This window comes from Zootoca vivipara, chromosome 14, assembly GCF_963506605.1.
Source record: "Zootoca vivipara chromosome 14, rZooViv1.1, whole genome shotgun sequence".
Lineage (NCBI taxonomy): Eukaryota > Metazoa > Chordata > Lepidosauria > Squamata > Lacertidae > Zootoca > Zootoca vivipara.
In genome coordinates, this window is record NC_083289.1 from 7,644,459 (window position 1) to 7,655,961 (window position 11,503).

An 11,503-nucleotide genomic window follows, 5' to 3' on the forward strand; every position below is an offset into this window, starting at 1 on the left:
AGCGGTAGACTTGTAATCTGGGGAACCGGGTTCCCGTCTCCGCTCCTCCACATGCAGCTGCTGGGTGACCTTGGGCTAGTCACACTTCTTTGAAGTCTCTCAGCCCCACCCACCTCACAGAGTGTTTGTTGTGGGGGAGGAAGGGAAAGGAGAATGTTAGCTGCTTTGAGACTCCTTCGGGTAGTGATAAAGCGGGATATCAAATCCAAACTCTTCTTCTCTTCTTCTGGTTCCAGAGAAGCCAAATCCACCCAGGGTCTAATGAGCAGAGCCAGAGTCAAAAGTCCAGAAAAGCGAGTCAGTGGACAGGTGTCTTGTATTCCAAAATGTGTAGTCAGAACATAGTGGAATGGCAGGTCTCAAACACACAGGGCAGAGAAGTAGTTATCAGCACCATGGAGAGTTCTAGCTAAACTGAGCCCAAAGGAGGGTTTTGGCTTCTGGCCCCAGAGTAAAGGCCTCCATACCTGCTTGCTTTAGGGGCTTTTGACTGCACCAACATGAGTGTGGAGGTGGCATGGTGTGCCTTTGGAGCTTGTGCCCCTGGCAATCTGCAGATGGCAGTGCTGAAGGGCGATGGGGGGGGGGTCTGGCTTCATGGAACTTCCTCCTGGTGACATGAGTTCTCAGGCGGTAGGGGTGCTGATGACTTTGCCATACTTGCTTTATATAGAGCATACATGTGGTGTTTTGGTGTCACATGAATCCCATGTTATAGACATAGGTAACCAAGGCTTGAATTCAGCCTTCTCAGAGCCATGTCTCACTTCCTAACTGCAGTGGGTGTCTAATAAGGGGTTAACATGCTCCCCTTCCCCTCTTCTATCTCTCTGACTTCATTCAGGCCATGTGCAGCTGTCAGATATGGTCTTTGTATCCATAAGGAGGAAGAAAGGTCATCTTGCTCTCTGGAAATTACACAGAGTGCCTATTGGTGCTTGCTGCTTTGCCCTAGCTAACTGTTGACACTAGTCTCCTGGCTGACCCCATCTATGTCGGTGTCTCTAAGAGATATTCCCCGCTGCCATATGGTGGCCTACTCACTTCAGAGTCCTAATTTCAGGGCCTCTGGAATTAATTCTTTAATCTGCCCTCCAAAAATTGTAATGAAGACACTGACGTTTAATCGGTATAACAGCAAGAGCTTACTACACAATCAGACCCCAACTTTACATTTCAGTAACCTCCCTACCTTTTAAAAACTACACCACCAGATTACCAAATGCCACAGTACCAGGATTGAGCCACTGACCAAAAGAGCCTTACAGGTCACTTCCAGCTGTGATTTCCCAGCCCTTCTTTGATCTGTGCCACTGCATGAGGCTTTCAGCGTCTCTCAAATGACACAATGCAGCTATTGAATTCCTCTGGAGATGTGGAGCCACCTTGAGCAGGTTTCACCTGGGAATATTTGCATTCTGCTCCCTCACAGAGAAGTCAAAATGAACACAATCACTCTAGACTTCATTAGTGGTTTTCTTGCAAGCTTTGGTGGGAAAACGGTTTTGACGAATTAGATTTGAAGCTGCTCAGAAGTCTTGCTGAGCTTGTAACACAACTTAAATTAAGTTATAGCTACAAGTGATAAGCCCTGCTTGCTAATTTACAATTATATTTATTCACTTTGTTCCCAGAAGTTTTTGAATGCTTTCACTAGTCCAAGATAGATTTGCCTGTTTACCAAATGCTCCTGACTTTCAAAAGCTGTATTATGATCTGCTAAGAGCAGCAAAACAATCAGATTTACCTGCCCCCTCCTCTCCTCCTCCTGAGGTGACCCATTCAGGCTCTAAGGTGGATTCCTGGAAGGACAGTCTTCCAAGACTCAGCTTAGTCCATGTGCCTCTTGCTCCCCTTGGTAGCTCAGACTATTATCACGGTGTGACAACAGACCAGCAGAAAGTTTATACAGTGGTACCTTGGTTCTCAAACGCCTTGGTTCTCAAACAACTTGGAACTCAAACTCTGCAAACCCGGAAGTAAGTGTTCCAGTTTGTGAACTTTTTTCAGAACTCAAACATGCTCTGTTTTGAGTGTTACGCTTCCGATTTGAGTGCCGCACTTCTGTTTTGAGTACACACTTCCGTTTGGAGTGTTGCGCTGAGGTCTGTCTGTTTTTGCTATTTATTTTGCATTTTTGTGGCTCTTTGTGTCTGTGTGTGACTATGTGGAACCCAGTTCACCTACTGATTGATTGCGTGACTGCAGTACATTGTTTATTGCTTTCATTTTATGGATCAATGGTCTTGTTAGATAGTAAAAGTCATGTTAAATTGCTGTTTTGGGGGTTGTTTTTAAAAGTCTGGAACAGATTAATCAATTTTGCATTCCTTTCTATGGGAAAGCGTGCCTTGGTTTTGGAACGCTTTGGTTTTGGAACGTACTTCTGGAATGGATTAAGTTTGAGAACCAAGGTACCACTGTATAGAGATGTAGATGTTAGGATTTCTTTCTCATCTTGTTTGTTTCCCGTACAGTATGTGTTGGTATATATGCACTAGAGGCTATGTATGTTCCATTCTCCCAGGTTCCCCCATGAATTTCCCTGCAAATTGTCAGGCACTGCTTCTACTGTGGTGCTTCTTTCTCCATTGCCACAGAAGTTCTTATTCCTAAAAGCTGGGTCAGTTCTTAAAGCGTATCAGTGACTGGGGAAAACAGTTGTGCTGGGTGCAGATACTGGGAAAGAGAAGAAAGATGAAGGGTTTCATACTTGTTTCATTTCTGGTTTGACGTATATTCATATTTATTTTGTTAAATCTTAAGACATTTGGGATTGGGCGGGCTTAGTATCCAAACTAAGAAAATGTGACCTTGGCATAGAAAGAGCAGGTGAAAGAAAGTTAGATATTTGCTAGAGTTACAGGTAGGTAGCCGTGTTGGTCTGAGTCGAAACAAAATAAAAAAATTCCTTCAGTAGCACCTTAAAGACCAACTAAGTTTTTATTTTGGTATGAGCTTTCGTGTGCATGCACACTTCATCAGATTGCTAGAGTGTTACTGTTCTTCTCTTTTTTCTTTTAGCTGCCACCAATTGTGACAACTGCACAACACCTGCGGACCTCCAAGAAGGAAAAGACATGGCTGAGAGGCAGGTCTTGGAAGAGTCGGAAAATCCAGGTGGGAGAATCCTAGGTGCTTGCCTGGTGCAGCCGTGTGAGAACGCAGGCAAGGCAGAGGGGTCAAGGCAATGTGGTTTCCTTTGGGGCAGGGCCTGCATCTGGCCAATTGTCTCTGGAGAATTTGGAGCCCCTTTCACGCAGGGCCAGGCAGGGCAAAGCGGATATAAGAAGTTTGCCATAAGAATTAGTGATAGACTTGAGATGGGAAGCTGGATGGACCAGATAGTGATCTCTTCTTTCCCAGAAAAAAAAGGACCAGGGTGCTGTTCAACTATCAATCAATCATGCTGCTCTTGAGAAAATTTAATGGGAAGCAGTATTGTAGCATTTCGTTTTTTCTCCAGATCAGCAACTACTGTATTTCTCCTTCTCCCTCTTCTCACATCCATCTTTCGATAGATGCCAAGTTCTCTCCATTGTTTCATCTCTTGTCACATGTCCTGCATATGTCCATTTTAACTTCCCACTACACCTGCAACTTTTGATCTTTGTCATAGCCATTTATGATCTTTTCTATCTTTTAATGATCTTTCTTAGCTCGCCTGTTCTATGGCATGCTGTGCCGTTCTTACGCTGTTCTCCGTGTCCAGTTCTCCGCTCCATCACAGATAAAATGCACATATCAAACACTTCAGCTTTCAAAGCTAAGGTTATATTTTTTGTTTTTGGATATAAAGCTAAATTTTCCAACAGCTGCTCTTGATTATTTTAGCCTCCTATTTCTTTCTGCTGCTTGTGCTTCTCTTCCCAATGCAATCTTTTTCCTAATATTACTTTCCTAATCCTATATAATAAAGTCCCTGTGTCTCTGCGTCCAGTCCCTGTGTCCGCGCTAATGCGCATGTGCCTCACGGACACAGGGACTGGACGAAGAGGCGGGATGTACACGCGCGTGCGTTCCCCCCCCCAATCCTCTGCCTCCCGTTCCCCTGCAGTAGCGGACCAAGATGGCGGCATTGGGCTCCAGGGCCGTGGCGGCCCCAGAGCCCAATGCCGCCATCTTGGTCCACCGTCGCAGCCTCCTGACAACCCTACCTGGCCTGTGGGAGGAGCGGCGGGGCTGCGGCCTTCCCTCCCTCTCTGCGGTCACCCGCAGGACACAATGGGAGAGCGCTTTGTTTAATTGCGTTCCTGGCACGCCCCGCGGCCGAGCGCAGAAAGGGAGGGAAGGCCGCGGACCAGTCACACCTCTAGCGCCCGTTTTCTTAATGGGCTGAATGAGACTAGTATTTTAATAAAGGGAGAAGGGGAAAATCTCCTGGAGCATCCCATGGGCCGATATATATTTGTGCACAAAGTACTGAAGTAATGACATGTCCCTCCTTTGACCCAGTTGGCCAGGGCCGTATTCAGGAGAATTTGCAGAGTGCTGCCTCTCATTCATGAAAGGGCTAAGCAGCCTTGTCCATACATTCCCTCCCTCCCCCCACCCGGCCTGCCCTGCTGCCGCCAATATATTTTCTTCTTCTCCTACATCTTTGTGTGCCAATCCGTGAACCATAAGCTGAGTTCTGTCAGCTTAGTTAAAAGGTCCCCAAATCTAGCCACGCATGTGTGCTGCTGAGAGGGCAGCTGCCGAGCGGCCTGATCCTTCCCCAAGGAGCACTGCTGAGATTTAATTTTCAGTGAAAGGGTGCAGCAGCCTGAAATCCATGTCAGGTCCCTGAAGTCATCTCAGACCCCACCTCAGGCTGTGGGGCTGCGCGATTGGCTTTCAGAGCACAGGATTCTCCAGGAGGGGGGTGAAAAGGAGCCTGCCACCATTTACCTGCTCTAAGCCGGGCTTGGTTTCTAGCACTGCCCAGGAATGCAGGAGGAACAACTCTTCCCATGCCACTAAGTTAGAGAAGGGCAGGAGCTTCTTCTGAGACTGGCTCGAAAACAATAAACGTCAGCTATCTGAGCAACAAAAAGAGCATATCCCGTGGCTTCATTTGGTTGTAACAACAAGCAGCCTGCAGTTGCAAATATTCTCCATGAACTGTTTCCCTTGGAAGGAAATGTATATTCTGGCTTTTGATTGTTTCTGCCATTAGCTCCCATGAAATTGAGCTCATTCCCCCCCCCCTCTCCCAGAGATGTGCAACTTGAAATCCAGGAGGTGTTAGGCCAGCAGCAGAGGAGTTAAGGGAGATTTAGCACACAGGCAGAGGTGCGCCAGAGAATATGTTTACTGGTACAGCCTCTCCGCTGCATCTGAGAGCTCTGCCTGGCCTGTCTCTCTCTGCTATCATTGCCTTTGGAAGGAGTCATGAATTTCCCCAGCCTTGGCCTCTGTCCGTTCCTGCATTTTAAAGAACTTTCATCCTCCTCCTCGGTCAGGAAACCTCCAGAGAGTTTTCTACGGGGGCTCTCGTTGCTTCCCACTGAGAATTTGTAGCTTGGTTGTCATGGCGACGTCGTATTTCTCCAAGAATTGCTCATATTGATCCGTGGACAGGCGTAAATGGACAGGCGAGAGTGAAGAATAAGGAGGGCGGCTGGGAGTCCTCTAATGTGACCAGAGGTTATGGGGCTGGAAATCAGCTCATAGCCAGCATCTAGAGGGAGAGAAAGGGGACAGCTTCATTTCATTTCAGGGGTTTTGTTTTCACACTTTGTGCGATTGTCGACTTTCCCCATTGACTGGGTGGGGGGGGGGAGGGGGGAGGGACGACGACTTGTTAGTCGCCTTGTCATGCCAGATCTTCAGCGCTTGCCCTGACACAGCTGTCAGACTCCCCTTGCCGGGCAGTTTGGGGACCCGCAACAAAGACCCGGGGACATGAATTATTTATTGCTGCTTGTAGGGATGGAATTATGTGATAAGAAATCGAGACACTTCTGACAGAAGCCCTTGTTTGAAAAGAGAGGCCTGGTGAGAGGAGCTAGGTCTTTCTCGATGCCTGCCTCTTAATCTCTGGGCAAGCAAAAGCCCAGCAGTCCCGGGGAGATGGGAAGGTCCCCACCCACCTCTGACCCCTGTGCCAAAACCTTGCTTTCCAGGGTGGCATGGCTGCGGCTTCTGGGTGCCCTGCTGTGCCATGGGAGAAGTGAAGAGAAGTGGCAGCCGGGATTAGATCTATGCTGAAGCCACTTCTCTTTGCTTCTCTGGATGTGGCAGGGGCGGGCAGGGCAGTGTCCCCGCAGGATTCCACCGCTGGAGGTGGCTGCTTCAGTCCATTTCAGGCCAGCCCTGATGCCGAAATCTCTTTGCCCTCAAAAGCAAAGCTTGGCTAAATGAGAGGTTACCTAAACCAACCAACAGTACCTGGTTGGCAGCTGGGTGCTGGCTAGTGTGGTGTAGTGGTTAAGAGCGGTAGACTCGTAATCTGGGGAACCGGGTTCGCGTCTCCGCTCCTCCACATGCAGCTGCTGGGTGACCTTGGGCTAGTCACACTTCTCTGAAGTCTCTCAGCCCCACTCACCTCACAGTGTGTTTGTTGTGGGGGAGGAAGGGAAAGGAGAATGTTAGCTGCTTTGAGACTCCTTCGGGTAGTGATAAAGCGGGATATCAAATCCAAACTCCTCTCCTTCTTCTCTTCTCCTTCTCCTTCTCCTTCTCCTTCTCCTTCTCCTTCTCCTTCTCCTTCTCCTTCTCCTTCTCCTTCTCCTTCTCCTTCTCCTTCTCCTTCTCCTTCTCCTTCTCCTTCTCCTTCTCCTTCTCCTTCTCCTTCTCCTTCTCCTTCTCCTTCTCCTTCTCCTTCTCCTTCTCCTTCTCCTTCTCCTTCTCCTTCTTCTTCTTCTTCTTCTTCTTCTTCTTCTTCTTCTTCTTCTTCTTCTTGCAAGCAGTGTGTTTTACTGCCTCATAGCTGAGCTGATCCTCATTACAGGGTCACCTGAGCCTCACATAACTTCCCCCCCCTCCACAGGGCCCTCATCCAGATCATCATCCCAGATATAGACATCCCTCGGGGGCCACCTCAAGGCAGCCACTCCTTCCCCAAGCATCCTTTCAGGCTGAGCACCTAAACATCTGGCACCTTGCCATAAACTGGGGCCACCTCATTTGCTGTGAATAGGCACCAAGGTAGCATGTTGCTGGGGATGCCAGGGCCCTGCTTCACACCCCACTATGCAGTGCCTGAAGGTGTTGCCACCCAGGGGCATTTGAGAGGCTGCCCACCTGTTTGCGTTTGGCAGAAAAGGGCACGTCCACCATTAGCATCCAACAGGTGGCTTCCCTCCACTGCCTCTAATAATAATAATAATAAATTTATTTCTACCTCGTTCATTTGGCTGGGTTTCCCCAGCCACTCTGGGCAGCTTTCAACAGAACATTAAAAACAGAATAAAACTTCAAACATTAAAAACTTCCCTAAACAGGGCTGCCTTCAGTTGTCTTCTAAAAGTTGGATAGCTGTTTATTTCCTTGACATCTGTTGGGAGGGCGTTCCACAGGGCGGGTGCCACTACCGAGAAGGCCCTCTGCCTGGTTCCCTGTAACCTCACTTGTCACAGGGAGGGAACTGCCAGAAGGCCCTCGGCACTGGACCTCAGTGTCCAGGCAGAATGATGAGTTCCAATGGCAAGGAATTACAAGAAAGGAGCAGGCTCTGTTCCATTCTGCTTGTGGGCTTCATCCGTAAGGGGCATCTGGTTGGGGCAGACTGAAGCAGCCATCTTGCGTGGTGGAATCCCATGGGGATTGCAAGGCATCAACAGCTTCCAGCAAAATCTTGTGGAGCTATCTCAAGTCTTCCACAAGATCTCACAAGAGTTCCGTGAGATCTCATTGGAAGCCTCCTCCTCCACCGTGTGATGTTGGTGAAGTTTTGAGGGTGCAGGTGGTACCTTCCTATTTCACCTCAGGTGGTGGAACCAGAACTGGGTGTGATGCTCAGATCAGCTGCTTGCAAAGCAGAGCAAACCCCCCCCCATAATAGGTCCTATGCAGGCAGCAGCAAGGCCCCAAGGACAGATTAGCCTGCTGGGCCGATGCTGTTTGGTCCTTATGCAAAACTGGAAGAAAACATGCCTCATTTATTTATATAATGCTTTGTACCCCACCCTTCTAATGTATATGCAAGATTTGTGATGGCTTGCAATAACTGGAATCATAATATCAAAGGCAAGACAGCAGTATCAGCAAAACACAGCAAAGGCAGACACTGCAGATAAGAACATGATCTTCAGATAAAGCATTATCTGCCTAGGAAGGCAACAGCCTGCTGGAACCAAAAGGTCTTCATTAGCCAGTGGAAGACAAGCGTGGTCCAAGGTGTCCAGAACTCCACTGTGGGACACAGAGGAGGGCCGCCCCATGTTATCTTTAATGAATGCTCAGGCTGGTCAGGAAGAGGGAGACCCTCAAAGGACCTTGCTTTGGAAATGTTGGTCAACAAGCAGGAGGGCATTAATGGGCTGAAAGGGGCATGTCTTGCAACAAAAAGCAGGCATGACACATTTTAGGAATGGCAGGAGAAGGCGTTCCTTGCCAAGGAGAATTGGCATGACAGCTTGGACCTTGCGAGGCCAGCTGTAGCCTTTGAGCCAAATGAACTGGTGCAAGAGCAGGGTATTCAATATAAACTCATGGAAATTAAAGGTAAAGGGACCCCTGACCATTAGGTCCAGTCGTGACCGACTCTGGGGTTGCGCGCTCATCTCGCATTATTGGCCGAGGGAGCCGGCGTATAGCTTCCAGGTCATGTGGCCAGCATGACAAAGCCGCTTCTGGCGAACCAGAGCAGCACATGGAAACACCGTTTACCTTCCCGCTGTAGCGGTTCCTATTTATCTACTTGCATTTTGACGTGCTTTCGAACTGCTAGGTTGGCGGGAGCTGGGACCAAGCAACAGGAGCTCACCCCGTCATAGGGATTCGAACCGCCGACTTTCTGATCAGCAAGCCCTAGGCTCAGTGGTTTAACCCACAGCGCCACCTGGGTCCCCAGGTCCCCATGAAATTAATTCCATGCAAATAGAATTTCCATGGTCAGAGGCAGTATAAGCCCAAGTGCCAGGGGCAGGGCGAAAATCAGGGGTTGGTCATCATCACCTTCAGGCCTTGCATGTAAGCTTCAGTGGGAGGCATCTGAGTGGTCACTGTGAACAACAGAATTCCGGGCTAGGCTGACCATTAATCTTATGGCTGTTAGCCACAATGGATATGGGTCACCTCCATTTGCAGGAGACACTGTGAACAGGCTCAAGCCTTCTTCATCTGCTGCTTAGAATCCTGGAATTGTAGCATTGGAAGGGACCTTGAGTATCATCTAGTTTAGCTCCCTGATATGTAGGAATCTTTTCCCCAATGTGGGGCTCGAACCCACGGCCATGAGATTAAGAGTCTCTTGCTCCACCATTTGAGCTATCCAAGGTCCCCCTGGTGGCACCTGACTGCTCTTTCGGCGATTATGGAGCTTTGGTCTGATTCAACAGGAGGCACTTCTCTATTATATATCAATGCTTTTTTAAAAATGTTTTCATTTTCCTGTGTCTTAAGCTCTTCAGAAATGGCCAGCCTTACCCATAGCTTGTTCTGAAAATAATAATGAAAACGTCATCACTACCTTTCCCTTGCTGTAAGCCTATCAGCCAAGCAGACAGTTCATATGACATTTGAATAATTTGAGGAACGCATAAGGAATGTATTGAGCCGACATTTCAGTTTGTCACACCCAAGGATTTTGCACAGCATCCAACCAAACTTGAACAATGCATTTGAAACAATTGCCAGATTTTTGGTAAATAATGTACGTTGACCACATCAAGTCAAATGATAATTTGCTCTATTGGTATTATCTAGCTTTTCTGTGGAATTTCTGATAATCCAGATAATGTGTCTGCCATCCATCTGTTGGGCTTTGAAATCAATTTGGTCAAGCAGGAAATTAATCCAGGATTTATCTGTGATGCTGACCCACCAGATCCCATAGGCTAAAGTAAAGCAATTAAAAAGTTGAGGAGTCTATTAACCATTGTCCCACCCTTTTGCCACGTACCACTCCATTCACCGTTGCGTGGCTTTTTGCCTCTGCAGGTGACCTAATTTCAGGTCTTGACCTCTAAAGCGAGGGGGAAATAAATATTCACACACAAACACTTCTTAAGCTGGACTTTCCTTGCCCCTCCATTTTCTAGGTATACGAGAGGTGAGATGTTGCGCAGATACCAGCCTGTGGTATGGAGGTGTGTTTGTTTGTGTGTGTGTGTGTTGTTTTGGGCCACAACACTGTAAAATTGATTTAATTTCTGCAGGTGTTTGTTAAAGGTTATGAAAATGTGCTGTTCTAAAGTCAACTGGCTCTCTGTGCCTGAATGTGCATGGGAACCTTTTAACAACATGCAAAATGGATCAGAAGATTTTAAAAATGTGGCATTTTTGTTTTGCAGATGAGAAGAAGTCGCATCCTTGGATGTTCAAGGTGTGTTCTTGCAAACTGTGTTAGAGGTCGGTCTCACCCTCCTAAGGAAGGCAGAAGATGGAGAATTGTAGCAAAAGTGGAAATTCACGCTGTGTTTTGGTGTGGCTGCCTATTTCTTGGGCTTTGCATTAACCATATTTCACGGCACCTTCCTATCCTTCCAAGCCTTCATATCCCTCTCCCCATTACCACATTTACCCTAAATAACCAGGGCAGAGTTCCTGTTTCTGCGGAGGAAAACATGTACTATTTTACTTGTACATTTACATGTACATTTACTTTCAACTTTTCATTATTTAGGCACCCCACTCCCCCCTTTAAAAAGGCAATGGTGAGACAGCGCCAAGATGTTTGAACCACATGACAATGCAAAAGTGTTTATCTGATTTTACCACACACACAAAAAGGTTTTCAGTGTGAGCTGCTTTGGATCATTATGTTTGCCCCCCAAAAGGCACAAAAATAAAAACAGAATTTCAAGGAGAACATCCGTGTCATTGGAAGCCTTGGAGATGTCTTGTGAGAAATGCAGTTTCAGCACCAACACCTGATTCTGCATGTTGTTGTTGTTTTTATAAAGGTAGCTGTATTAGTCTAATACTGTATGCAGAAATATATTTGTTAGGTTTTTAAGGTGCCATAAGACTATGTTATTTATAAAGGTCAGCGATGGTGCATTCACATTTTTCTTGGGGGCATCTGGGAGCTGGACTAGATGGGCCCCCTTTGGCCTGACCCAGCTGCCAGGCTGTTCTTAGAAAAAAGATTTGATACAGAAGTTTGACTTGAGTTTAAATAAAGTATTGTTGCAAAAGTTGTGTGCCACCCCTACTCTCTGCAAAATTCCTGGGGATACCAGACGCTCACCCAGGGTCTGTTTTCCTTTGGAGAATTGAGACACGGCGGAGACTATTGTAGCTTTAAGAATTATGGTTTATTCTCCTATTTACACCTTTAGTCCTCATGGAGGAAGTCCAAATCTTACAGCATTGTCATTTCAAGAGGGGCTTGTCCCCCGTAACAGTGCAGCCC

At 47.3% G+C, this 11,503-nt stretch overlaps 1 protein-coding gene across 6 annotated transcripts in view; it reads left to right on the plus strand.

Moving 5' to 3' along the window:
* Positions 1 to 11,108, plus strand: part of WDR72 (WD repeat domain 72) — an 84,619-nt gene extending 73,511 nt beyond the window's left edge. For 3 of the 6 annotated variants that reach the window (XM_060282689.1, XM_060282693.1, XM_060282692.1), the window contains one exon: positions 3,025 to 4,032. In XM_060282689.1, the coding sequence (XP_060138672.1) occupies positions 3,025 to 3,419 (395 nt within the window). In that variant the 3' untranslated portion in view covers positions 3,420 to 4,032. Of the gene's footprint in view, positions 1 to 3,024; positions 4,033 to 10,439 lie in introns of those variants that run through there. The other 3 variants (XM_060282690.1, XM_060282691.1, XM_060282694.1) reach the window with 3 other exon arrangements.
* The last annotated feature ends 395 nt before the right edge of the window (positions 11,109 to 11,503 follow it).